Below are 14,040 nucleotides of genomic sequence, written 5' to 3' on the forward strand. Positions count from 1 at the left end.
GCTAGCTACTGTGGTGAACCTGGCTTGTGTTGCAGTGGTTTACACAGTCTCGCTAAACAGATGTGTTGTGATGGGCTCAAATAAACACGCATTGCTATGTTTTACAACCGGAGGATTTATCGGGAGACTAGAAACCGTTTGGTCAGAATAAAAAATTCAAAACTATGCCTCTGACTGGTATTGAACCTTGATTACCAGCACAACATCTCAGCCAATTGAGCCATTCCCAGGCATGGAATACACAAAGTTCAATAACTGGATAATTAAAAAAAGCTGTTTCTCCAATGGCGAGCATTGTCAGATGTGGTCCAAGTTCAAACAGCTGTAATTCAGTCATATTTTGACATATCAAGGTGAAACTTTGCATAGTACTTCAGAGGCATGTCACCTTAAAGCTTATTAGGTTTGAACCATCCTTCAAAAATACATTTGATTTAGTGACACAAACATATTGAGGCAATGTGGACATTTACATAAATACACCCATTTCAGTCATTTTGTACTTGATTCAATTGCCTTAAGTAACGTTTTTAAATACGTCAATGATACATATCTGTACCAAATTTCAAGTCAATTTCACCTTTGGTTCAAGAGAAGAGGAATTTTGAAGGTTTTCCCAAATTATCACAGTACAGGAAAATCCATCATGGCGGACCTTATGGGTCCTTGAGGCTTTTTTGTTCCTCATGAAAAATGAGGCATGCACACCAAGTTTCAGAAGAATTGGAGGAATGGGGTGGAAATGCCATCACTTTGAAAATCGGACTTTTGGGCGTGGCCTGTGGCGCCCCCTATGGTCCGATGTGGCCCATATTTGGTGTGGGGGTACCCACTTGGATGTAGTATCATTGTGCCAAATTAGAAAATTTATGACCAGGGACTTTTTGAGATATTGGGGCTCCTCCTACCGGAGGAACCTAATAAGAATACCAACAATAACAATAGGTTCCCTCCTACCGGAGGAACCTAATAATAAGAATACCAACAATAACAATAGGTTCCCTCCTACCGGAGGAACCTAATTACCACGCTACAAAACACTACATTCTAAGCAGACACATTTAAAAAACGAAATTCCTGAAGTTACATTTGTATTTCGAACAAACGGCAAACTTATCAGCAAATTTTAACACTATTTACCGCCTTGCATCATGGGAATTGACCAGCCAATGAGCCACGTTACCTTCATTTTTTCACAAGATCAGCGGCCCTTCACACGCTGCTGATCTTTGTTCTTCAGTCAGTTGACAGTATAACCTTCAAATGCATAATGCAACCCTTCTGTCTGCTTCTTTCTCAAGTAGCTTTTTCGTTTTTTTCCATTAATACTCCAATTGATAATTATTAGTATAAGAGTATAGGGCTTCAAAATGTTTTGGCAGTAATTAAGGTTACAGCTTGAATACCAAAAAAGATTCAATGTGCAATGCATAATAGATTTTCCTATACATGAATAATTAGAATAAGATGGATCAAAAATGTTTTACCTGTAATGTACTTTAAAGGTATTTAGACTGTTTTTGCTGTATAATAATAGAAAACGTACATCCTACTCCAGAAGAAATGTATACCATTTTCTGTTTCTAAGCATACTTCTTGAAAGTATATCAAAAGTGAACTATTTTCAAAGCATACTTCTTAAAAGTATATCAAAAGTGAACTATTTTCTAAGCATAATTCTTAAAAGTGTATCAAAAGTAGTGGTGGGCCGTTATCGGCGTTAACGCGCTGCGACTCTTATCGGCGAAAAAATATCGCCGTTAATCTATTCTCAAAGTTGGGTTGGGAGCTGGGTCTATACTACGCAAGCTATGATGACTTTCACCTTGATATTTTAGCGCGGATGTATACCTAGCCGAATTGCACTGTACGGGCGAGAACGAGTCTTCGAACCTGTGTGTATGCCTTGTGTATGAAATTATCACATCAAACGTGACGTGCTAACATGGATGCAGCTATGAAGCCGCCTGGTTTGCTTCAGGGAAAATGTATTTTTAAGAAGCTTCCCAATGGAAACCTCGACAAGAATAAGGTTGTTTGCACCTTGTGCTATGCGGAATTAGTTTACTGTAAGAGTTCTTCCAGTCTCAAATACCACCGAAACGCAAAGCATCCCTTAGCTAATGCGGAAGATGCCGGGCCAAGCACTGATGTAGCGCAGGGGAAGAGTCGTCGTCAAACTACGATGTTTGAGTGCAACCGAGGCAAGCCCGTCAGCACAGCTCTATCAGCCAAGCTAACTAATCTAATAAACAGTTAATAAACACAAGTACATCTTATAGAACATAATTTATTTTCATCACCAATTATCATAGTAGAACAGCTTTCTCAAGCAGTTTGTGATGCATTTTGGAAACAGGAGATAAGCTCCTGGTCTAATGCGCCACCTGGCTTGAGAAACACGTTCTCAAAGACTTACTTTTAGTCATTATTTGGGTAGCACACATATTCTGAATGCCTTCGGCGGAATTCAAATGAGCCATTTTAATCTAGATTAATCTAGATTAACGCCAAGATTACAGTGAGATTAATCTAGATTAAAAAAAATAATCTATGCACACCACTAATCAAAGGTGAACTAAAAGTGTACTATCCATATTTAAATATACTTTAATATACTTCTTTTTTGTTAGGGGTGTCTGATAACCACAATATTGTTATGGTTCTACAACGTTATGTCAGTTAACACAGATATTCAAGTTTACAGTTTCTTTAATCCGACACAATAAGAAGTCAAATAATGGTTAGTTTGAGTCGTATGTGGAACGTATTGTAGTGACCTGGGATAAGGGGTTCTATTTGGTTGGGTGAGAATGTTGTTGTTATGTGTTTACAGTTTTTTACAATCACTTTGACACAAATTTCAGAACCTTGATGATGACCTTTTTCAATACTCTAGAACGCTCCATTATATGACCCAATACGAGGGCTGCGTCCCACCACACCATCTTCTAATATCACCGCACACATGGTGATGTTGGCCCCACGTTGTCCAGGTACTTGGATGGTTGCCCGCTGGCCAATGACATTTCGACCTCTTCTCCTTGTCTTGGCCATGTTGAAGCCTGCCTCATCCAAAAATATGAATTTGTGATGGTTTTCATCACCATCCAGCTCCATCACCCTTTAAAGAAATTTAGAAAAGAGAATTAATAATAACAATGTAACATTTCTGGGGAAGTTTCCACAACAGGCACCTTGAGCTGAACATACTCAATCCTCAGTTGTTTCACTCTGTCTGCATTCCTTTCGAAAGGCACACGGTACAGTTGTTTTAGAGACACCTGGTGCCTTTTCAGAATGCGTGCAATAGTCGGTAAACTTATGGCTTCCACATTGTTGAACATGTCGTCATTGTCCAAGATATGCTGCTGTATTTCTCTAAGGCGAATATCCTTTCTGGCCTGGACCAAATTGACCACAGCCTGCTCTTGTTGCTCAGTCAGTATTCTGCCTCTGCCTCCCCCATTTGGCCTAGCCTCTATTCTGCAGGGAAAATTACAATACAGTAAAAACACATTTAGTCACATCATCTACTTTGTGATACACATTGGCATGCAGTATAACCATTTGACAATTGCCTTGGAATGCATGCTGAACAGTGGCGGCGCCAGATAATTTTTCATGCAGGTGCTGAGGGGGTGCTAGATCATTGACAGGGGGAGCTGCGCAATTATATATATATTATATAAATACTATCAGGGCCAGAGTGGGACCCATTTTCAGCCCGCGAGTGTAATGGCCAAAAACAGCCCATCCTCACCAGGGGCCGAGGCATACGTTTAACATTCGGGGCATAACCCAAATTTAGGACCTAGTCAAGGTTTTGATGAGAGCTGAAATCGGAACTTCTCATTAATGCGAGCACGCAAGCGAGATATTTTGCATTAATTTCAGTGCAAAATAGGTTTTTGAGCTTTATGTAATATTTTCTCGAAATTACAACCCAAATTATTACCTGAAAGATTTGGGGCTTTTGAGAAACATATTTTTCCCACACTTGCAGGAACCTACATTTCTGAAGTGACAGATCTTTCTTTTTTGTCTTTTTCAGTTCCTCCTGGCATCTTTTTCCCATCCATTTTATTATTTTGACATCATCTAAATCTTGCAAACTCCCTCCACAACAATAAACGATGGTTTAGGGTCTTGGTACACGCACCTGTGTTTGAGAAAGAGAGCATGCGCGACAACTGAAAACGGCACTTTTTAATGCACGGTCTGATCATGCGTTTATTTAGATTAAAACCTAGTGTAGCCTATTAGCTTACTTATCAGTCACACAGTAACAAACTTAACACAAATCGTTTTATTCGGTGTGTGAAAAAACAAAGACAAAGCAGGCGATCTGCTTCACAATTTATGAGCGGCAGACTGGGAATTCTCCCGATGGCCACTCCGGGCCTGAATACTATTACTAAATAAGCAATATTTTAGGGGGTGCTATCGGGGTGCTTTTGTCTTTCTTGGGGGTGCTGAAGCACCTGCTAGCCCCTCCCTAGCGCCGCCCATGATGCTGAAAGCTTACCGGTTTTCATTGCGGAAAGTTCTGATGATTGAGGCCACAGTTGATCTTCTGACGTTTGGTTGGATCATTGTAGCTGTCTCAGTCATTATCATGCCTCGATTCACGACATAGTCCACAACTATTGCCCTGATGTCATTTTATTTATTTATTTTTTGATCAAGAGGGACGGTGTACATTCATAAAAATTAAAATGTAAATGCACCCAATTATAGCCAAAAGGCTAATTTCCATTGGCAGTCCCTCTGCCAGAGGGAAAAAGGCTATACAACCTAAAAAAGGCATTAACGTATATCAAACATAACATTGACAATAAATACTAAAATAAAAATAATAAAATAAAATACAATCCCAATATACAAGTTCTACTGCTTACCCACTAGTGATCACATTTTTGGTTATTTATCAACCATGTTTTGAGATTACTTTTAAAACAGTTGGATGAGGTTGATTCTCTAATGTTTTGAGGGAGATGGATCCATTCCCAGGCTAACCTAAGTGAGAAAACCGACTGTCCAAATACACTTTTTTTTAAAGGAATAACACAGTCTCCTCTTGCTGCCCCTCGAGTAGCACTGGTTGCTGGTGTTCTAAACTTGACTAGGCTGCATAGTGGTGGGGGGGCCAGGTTAAACTGGATTTTGAACATTAAACAGCAGTTCTTGAATGTCATCATGTTGTCCCAACTTAAAAGTCTGTATTTATGGAGGACTGAACAGTGATGGTGTGATTTAGGTTTTTTGTCAAGTATTTTGAGAGCCTGTTTGCAAAGAGACATTACTGGTTTAAGGGTAGTGGAGTTGGCAGTAGACCAGGTGGGTAAGCAGTAGTTAATATGAGATAAAATCAATGAGAACATGTACATTTTAGCAGCCTTGGTGGACATGTGATTTCTAAGATGCCTAAAGTTGGCTAAGGTGAATTTTAAATTTTTGCATATTTTTTTAACATGTTTTTTAAAAGTAAGTTGATTATCAATCAAGATACCAAGATATTTGTATTCCTTCACAATCTTGATTCTTTCATCAGAAATAAACACATCGGGTTCAGTGTGAGACTTGCTGGTTTTAGAAAAAACATAGCAACGGTCTTGGAATTGTTGAGCTGAAGACAACATTTGTTTAACCAGTCAGACACATTAATCATGACCTTTGTAAGCCTAGCAGCGACCTCTACATTATTCTTACCCCACCCAAAGATCACAGTGTCGTCTGCGTACATCAGAACCTCAGTCTTGGCAAACTGATGGTAAATCATTAATATAACGACTGAAAAGAAGTGGACCCAGGATTGAACTTTGGGGAACACCTGTAGACAGATTTTTGTTCGAGTTCGAGTTGATAAATATGATTTGAACCAGCTGGATGTAGAAGAAGAAAAGTTAAACTGATCAAACTTAGACTGAAGTATGTTGTGGTTGACAGTGTCAAACGCTTTCCGAAGATCCAGAAATACTGCACCCACAACTCCTCCTCTATCCATAAGGGACTTGACCCTTTCAATAAAATAGACCGTTGCAGTCTCGGTGGAGTGATTTGATCTAAAACCATGCTGCATGGGGTGTAAAAGCTGATTAGAGTTAAGATGATAAATGAGTTGCTCTACTGCTAATTTTTCTAAAACTTTGGACATTATGGGAAGTATGCTAATAGGTCTGTAATTGGCTGCTGAGTGAGGATCACCATTTTTAAAGATAGGAACTACAACTGCAGGTTTCCAGTGATCCGGAAAACACCCATGTTCTTGAGAGAATGACAGGTTAGCAATATGGGTAGTAGGCTTTTTTTAACAACACGCAAAGGTCTTTAACCATGGCAGAGTCCATTTCAAAGATGTCCTTTGACTCTTTGGGTTTAAATGATTCGATGATGTTCTCTACTAGTTCTTCAGATACCCTTTCAAGGTTAAATATGGACACAGTTGGATTATGAGAAATGCCACCATACTGCTGGTGTGAAGGGAAACTGTTGGCAACAGCAGCCACAGAATCCACAAAATACTCATTTAGCCACCTCTCTGACGAGGCCCCTGACCGCTTCTCTGACCAGGCCCCTGACCACCTCTCAGAAAGGGTGGTTGTCTCCCTCCATCCCTTGGACCACAACGTCTTCCTCCTCCCACTCCCTGACCTCTATTCGGACCACCTGCCAGCTCCATGCTATCATATCACTATGTTGTTGTAGGCGGCTACCACTCATTTTATATTACATAATACTCATACCACAATGTGAAATCAATCATCAGCAACGAATAGTATTGACAAAGCAATTACAAGGGCCTGCCTACCTACAGGTGATGCTGGTTTTCAAATCTGAAAACATGATGGTTTAGTCCAATTTGTTCAGGTTTCATAATAATTACTGTCAATGGATTTGACACAAATTTTGGATGTGTGCCCATGTTGACAAAAAGCAGTTACCTTATTGGTGTAGAACAATCACGTGTCGATCCGTGCCACCAAAATCCGACATCGACTGGAATTTTAGCGACAAACTTTTTTTTGGTAGCTTAGCACGACTCGAGACTCAGAGTAAACAGCGAGCCAAACTCCTTTCCAAGAGCTAGGAAAATGAGCCTTCTTGCTCCTTTATTGACTTCTTATTTTATCAGTCAAGCTGACAACATTGAAATGTCGTGAAACTACGAATAGGGAGTCAGGTGGCTGAGCGGTTAGGGAAGCGGGCTAGTAATCTGAAGGTTGCCAGTTCGATTCTCCGGCTGTGCCAAATGACGTTGTGTCCTTGGGCAAGGCACTTCACCCTACTTGCCTCGGGGAGAATGTCCCTGTACTTAATGTAAGTCGCTCTGGATAAGAGCGTCTGGTAATGACTAAATGTAAATGAGCTAAAGATTGTTTAGATGCCAGACTGTGGAGCGGGAATCATTTTATAAAAGACTTTTCGTGGTTCAAGTTGCGGCCTAATGTTAACTTTAGTCATTTTGAACAGATGATTACAGTTCAATTAACAAATTATCTAAGGTATATGTGTATTTAGGGCTCCAGACTAACTTTTTCTCTTGGTTGCACTGGTGCGCCTAACTTTTTTATTTAGGTGCACCCAAATTTTTCCTTGCGTCGCCACAATTTCAAGGTCACCTTTTTATCACGCTCCATATACATTCATATATATTATGTAAATGACCTTAAACAAGAATAAGGTGTAGGTAAATATTGGTTTTATTTGATGCACAATTAAACTGTATATAAAAAATATTTTAAGTGCTTCACTGAGCTGCCAAACTAAAACATTGCAAGCAAAATAAAACATTTTAAAATAGAAAGTGCTACTGTTTAAAAGTGCTTCCCTGAACTGAGACCTAACATTTCATGGCTCAAAGTCTTATAGCGGGTCCCCCCTTGCTGTCGCATGCCCTTCAGATGGCCAACACCTGTAATTTGGCTTTCTTGCCCTTTGGCCTTGGCTAAACCAGCTTGCCACACTCTCCCTAGCATCAACATCCTAGCTCCATGGGTTAGCTCCATGGCCCAGCTCCGTAACTCAGGGGTGGGCAATTAATTTTGACAAGGTGCCACATGAGAAACCGAAGAATAAGGATATTCTGTAAATATTTATATAAATATTTTACATGTTGGTCAACTAGGAAAAGACTATCGAAGTAACAGTAAAAACTAAAATAATTATTACATCAGTGTTTCATTTTATTTGTAACTAGTTAATCTTCACCAACACTGAAAAGTTGTTTTGCAGTATGTTAAAGATATGCAATTGATCAACTTTATACAAAAAGCAATACATTGGGTGTGCTTTGCCTTCGGCAAGGGCACAACCTTTCTTCTCTCACATATATATTATTATTATTTATTTTCCCACCCCTAAATCTTCGTCAATATTTGGACTAAATAGACAACCTAGGTGTCAAACGTTTCGTCTTGGTAGCGATTGAGTTGCTTGTATTTTTATTTACATTCCGTTACATGGTTTAGGCTCAAGTTAAGTTTTTGTGGTGAAAAGTGAAGCTAACGGTGGCTAATTTGCTAGCCACAGTCACTGACGTTACTAACGTCACTACGTCACGAAAACACGCGTGACTACCTGTAGCAGAACATTCGTTTCATCTGTTAACTTTGGGGATAGCTAGGCTAACTAGAGAGGGTACAATTTCTGGGGAAATTGTAGGGTGTGCTTGCTTGCGTCGGTTGCACAGGGGTCCGTTTTTGGATGACATTTTTACAACTGATATTTCTGTATATTTTATATAAAAATGCATACTTATTATTTATAAATATTACATAGATTTAAAAGCATTTTTTTTGCTGCTCATTTACAACTGAAAATACGAGTGAAGTGTAGAATGAAATAGATGTCTTCTCATTTCCCCAGTAAGAGGCAGCCTCATAGCTGATGTACAGGTTCTTTTAGTATGTATCTATGTGTGTGTGTATGATTGGTTATCTGTATTTACTGCATTTATTTATGATGAGTAGTTTAGTAATTTATTTGTGAGTGGTTTTAACCGGACCTCAGTATTTAATGTCATTCCAGCCCATGTACCATGTTTTTGGAATGACATTAAATTATCCTTATCCTTAAAATTAAGGTTCAAGTAACTAGCAATAAAGTAACAATATTGTTGTTCTGCCCATAATGTTTTTGTTCTGCCCATAATATGTGTTGGGTAACTCTAACTTGAAACATTTGTAAGTTCACGTAATTTAATGTGTTTGATATGAGTGTCAACGGTGGGGACTTTGATTGGGACTTTGATTTTGACGCCCACAGAGTTCGGGAAGCAAAGGATGTTTGGAACGTACACAGACCAGGCATCGTTCACAGAGCAACTGTCAACTGTCACATAGCAAACTGTCAAGATTAATGTATTTTCAATCTGCCGTATGAATCTTGTAGAAAGCAATGACTAAGTTTTACACAATCATAATATGTATATTACTTCAATACAATGTTTTTTGGATGTTTTAAATAGTCAAATGCAATCGCTGCAACTGCACGATACTACTGTCCATACGTTAGCATTTTTGCTAATAATGTCAGTTATGTAATGTATTTTATAATTAAGCACTTTTTCTACTTTCTCTTTTAATTCATTTACATTTACATTTAGTCATTTAGCAGACGCTCTTATCCAGAGCGACTTACAGTAAGTACAGGGACATTCTCCCCGAGGCAAGTAGGGTGAAGTGCCTTGCCCAAGGACACAACGTCATTTTGGCACGGCCGGGAATCGAACTGGCAACCTTCTGATTACTAGCCCGCTTCCCTAACCGCTCAGCCACCTGACTCCCTATTCGTAGTTTCACGACATTTCAATGTTGTCAGCTTGACTGATAAAATAAGAAGTCAATAATGGAGCAAGAAGGCTCATTTTCCTAGCTCTTGGAAAGGAGTTTGGCTCGCTGTTTACTCTGTTAACGCTAGGAAGCACAACACAGACAGAGCAGTACAATTGTAGTTACATAGGAACCGCGGTTTCGAAGTGCAAGTTATTAGTCAAGTGAAAATTGGTAGAGGAAGGTTGGATTTTCCAGGGGTAAGTGGATTTTAACATCGATTCTGTTCACCAAAAAATACAAAATTCAACGGCCCTTTTGCAACATCCACTTACCTCTTACACCCCTCCCCCATAATGTACCTCCTTACAATTTAGTAATAACCTACCCCACTGACACTTCAAAGCAATTCCTACATACCTACAATGTGTTTACTGTAGATATTGCTATGTAGTAACATGGTAGATAATTTAATTAATGTAAAGCGGTGACACATTTTTTCCAAATATCAATATGTTAGATTTTTTACATTTGTTTTACATTTTTGTTGTGCTTTTGTAGCCGGTGTGTATCGGTGAAACTCACTCCTCAGGTATGTAACAGGCCACCCACGTCAACGAATTGCTAGCTTTTCGTTGGCGTAGTTGGTAGTGGTGGCGCTTGGGAAGCCAGAGGTGGTATGTTCAAACCCAGTGCGGGACGATTTGCCGGATACCTCTGACGGAGCTTGCAAGACCACGTCTGTTACACTTTCAGTCAGGTTACAACATAAAATAAAGCTTTTCAATTTCCCACTTCCTGTATTCTACCACAATTATTTTAATTAAATAATATTTAAAATGAAAACACTTGATTCAAATTACGCCTGTCATGTCTGTGGGACAAACAACGACATCCCCTGATATCATTTAATGAATGAAGTTCAGAGATATTGCCAAAAGCGACTTTCGACTTAAGATAATTCCACTCTACATTGTTCACCTGGCAGGTGATAAAATGTTATAAATACAGGCCACACCTCTCTTTTATTCAGGAGGAAGTGAGAATATTCCCACATCTTGTGCTCTTATCACATTACTGAAATACTGTGTGACACCCTAATTTTCAATTCTCCACCTCCTGGTAAGGTGAGTTGATGACATGGTAGAGTTATTTGAATTGATATACTGTAAAGTATTTCTACCGATGGACAATCGTCATAGATTAACTTTGTAATACAACTGGACCGTGTGGAGGTACGGTAGTTCTTTACCAAGAGACCATAAAGTTTTACATTACAGTTTGGTTATGGTTGATAAGCAGAACAGCATTTCTTTATTCAAACAGACATCTTTCTCTGAATGAAAGAAATTAGTTTGTTTTTTTTGCGTGTGTTTGTATAGTTTTGCGGACATGTCTATAGTTTACAAATACCAATCCAATGGATGATAAATTATTAAAATGAATTGTAATTATGATTAAAATATTAACATTTAAAATGTTTTTATGTCAAACATTATTATTGTATTAATTCAGTGATCTAAATAATTAAACGCCTGGAAAACTGTAACCAAGGTTCATGTTTTCTATGTCAACATCAACTTCCTTCTTGTTCTGCATAATGGCTCTGACTTTGATTAAGAGCGATAGGAGTCATACTTTTTGAATTGTTTAGAATCAGAATCCGGTTTATTCACCATGTATGTTATACAAACACGGAATTTACTGTGGCAGGGAGGTGCAAAACCCTAAACATATACAAATCTTAAATTAAGTAAAAATACTCAAATGTAACTATTTCTAAGAACTAAACAATCTAAGAGTAAAACAAATTAAATATAAAATATATATATAAAAATAAGAATAAAGAATGAGCAGCATGGGTGGTCAACATATGCAAAAATGCATATGTTGCATGGTGTTCCCCATGCATTTTAAATGACTTAATGACCAGTTTTGTGTGGTTAGTGGATAGCAATGTTGTGTTGTGTCTCTGTCCAAGACTCAATGAAACAAAAATATACAGTTAAAGGCCATAACTATAAACCTGACTGCTCCTAAGTATAGCATTTCAGAGAAATATCTATGTGAGCCCAGATAAAGCAGAAAGCCTTCCATTTCAAACCATAGACTAACAATCAAAAATAAATGTTTGTACCACACAATTATTTCTATGCTACAATGTATCTGTTGATAATCAAATGTAGTATCATATCAGGCCACAATGAACTGTAGTGGTAAACAGTGTAGTTCATAATGTCGAGACATTAAACTACATTTGATGCAGGTGTTAAAACCCAAGTATACTGATCCTTAGGCCTACTTGATTTGGACTCCAAATACATAACATCAGTCTTAATTTATCCATATCACTCACCATCTGCAACAAATAGTAACCAATATTGTGATGTATTGTTTTGAAGTTATTGATGTATTGTAATGGCTGTATTTTCTGACACACAAACATGATCAAGTCAACTTCCCAAGGGACAGTACTACGGCCTGCATTGATTTGCAGCTTTGTGGTGGTGTGCTCCTTTGTTGTCTTTTTTACGTACTACAAACCCAACATCAACTCACTGTTGTGCACGGACAGAGAATCAAATGAGAAAGCTATCTGTGTCTGCCAAGATGGGCTAAATCGAGAGGGGAATCAGACTGAGGTCCTATTCCAAACCTCACAACCCCAGAAGACAGGCAAGCAGAACTCCCAAGTAATCCTCAGAGCTGACAATCCAGAATCCACTATTCTCCTGATCTGGATGTGGCCATTTGGACAATCTTTTGACCTTCATTCATGTGCTGATTTCAATGTTCAAGGTTGTCGCTTGACAGACGACAAGAGCCTTTTTAATATTGCACATGGAGTCCTCTTTCATCACCGGGACATCCATGAAGATCTAGGCAACATGCCACAAAACCCACGTCCCTGGTTCCAGAAATGGGTGTGGTTCAATGCTGAATCACCTGCCAACTCTAAAAGATGTCCCAAGTTCGATAACCTGTTTAATATGACCTCAAATTATCGACAGGATTCCTCTGTACCTGTTCCTTATGGATCCTTAGTTGAGGTAACAGCTGTGGACAAACACTTTGAGCTGCCAACGAAGACTAAATTGGTGTGCTGGATTGTGAGCAACTGGCACCCATCCTTCAGAAGAGTTCAGGTCTACAAGGGGCTGAGTAACCATGTCAAAGTAGAGGCCTATGGACGACACTTTGGTTCATATGTAAACAACGAAGACTATACAAAAACCATTTCTAGATGCAAATTTTACCTGTCCTTTGAAAATTCAGTCTTCAAAGACTACATCACTGAGAAGTTGTACAATGCCATGAGTTTGGGAGCTGTCCCAGTAGTTTTGGGCCCATCCAGGCAAAACTATGAGGAATTCATTCCAGCAGACTCTTTTCTTCATGTGGATGACTTCCCCAATCAAAAGGAACTGGCAGATCGACTGCTTTTCCTTGACAAGAATGATGAAGAGTACATGAAGTACCACAGCTGGAGGAAAAACTATAAAGTTAAGGGATGCTATTTTGGACTTGAACATGCATGTCGATCATGTGACTACATTAGACAGGAGAAAAGATACAAAGCTATTAACAATCTAAATCAATGGTATTGGGGCTGACCAGGCTGTTTGTAGCAATCTTTGCGCCTGTGGAAAGTACCTACGTGAACATGCTATTTTATTCAATTCCACCACTCTTTCACCTGTAATAATAACAACGGAAAGTGTGGTTCAATGTTCAATGTATGGACAGACTACTGCATTCAAGCCATTGATTCGGCCAGCAATTGTCTCTCACGCCAATTGTTGCTTTTTTCCATAGAATACCATAAACACGTGTTAACACTTCTAACTGAAGTGGGGTGAAGTAAGAGGATGTTTTTAGTCGCCGGGTGCCATGGTGGATCCTATTATTGGAATTCCATTGATGTTGGCATTTTATAGTCCTCATGCCCGTGCTTAACTCGAGTGGACATACTCCAAGTTGGTTTAACTAATTAAAATATGCTGTTCTGGGACCGAAAAGTCAGTTTCCCATTTTAGGGTAAATCAACTCAGAGTTCAGGGTTAGGCTTACAGTTTGTTAAACCGTGTTTCTGGAATAAGGTGTGTTCTAAACAATAATCAATAATTATTTAATAATAAAACTTGGTACACTATGGTTCATAGGCATACCCCTTGTAAATGATAGATTTTTGCTATATATACTTTTTTTTTTTGAGCTATAATGAGAATAAATATGCCACCAGGCACATAAAAAAAGCAATGCGTTC

The 14,040-nt window shown here is 38.8% G+C and overlaps 1 protein-coding gene across 1 annotated transcript; it reads left to right on the forward strand.

Moving 5' to 3' along the window:
* The first annotated feature begins 9,214 nt into the window (after positions 1 to 9,214).
* On the forward strand, positions 9,215 to 13,983 carry LOC136960524 (4-galactosyl-N-acetylglucosaminide 3-alpha-L-fucosyltransferase 9-like). The gene is made up of 4 exons (XM_067255036.1): positions 9,215 to 9,295; positions 10,335 to 10,365; positions 10,818 to 10,895; positions 12,216 to 13,983. Exons 1-4 carry the CDS (start codon positions 9,215 to 9,217, stop codon positions 13,385 to 13,387), a joined length of 1,362 nt encoding a protein of 453 aa, XP_067111137.1. The 3' UTR covers positions 13,388 to 13,983.
* The last annotated feature ends 57 nt before the right edge of the window (positions 13,984 to 14,040 follow it).

Source organism: Osmerus mordax, chromosome 17, assembly GCF_038355195.1.
Source record: "Osmerus mordax isolate fOsmMor3 chromosome 17, fOsmMor3.pri, whole genome shotgun sequence".
Classification (NCBI taxonomy): Eukaryota; Metazoa; Chordata; class Actinopteri; order Osmeriformes; family Osmeridae; genus Osmerus; species Osmerus mordax.

Excerpts from the sequence above, each read along its gene's own strand:
- LOC136960524 (XM_067255036.1), top strand. The coding sequence starts at position 9,215 with ATGAGTGTCAACGGTGGGGACTTTGATTGGGACTTTGATTTTGACGCC. Across the intron at positions 9,296-10,334 it reads AAGCAAAGGATGTTTGGAAC|CCGGTGTGTATCGGTGAAAC; the intron begins GTACACAGACCA and ends GTGCTTTTGTAG. Across the intron at positions 10,366-10,817 it reads CGGTGAAACTCACTCCTCAG|AATATTCCCACATCTTGTGC; the intron begins GTATGTAACAGG and ends GGAGGAAGTGAG.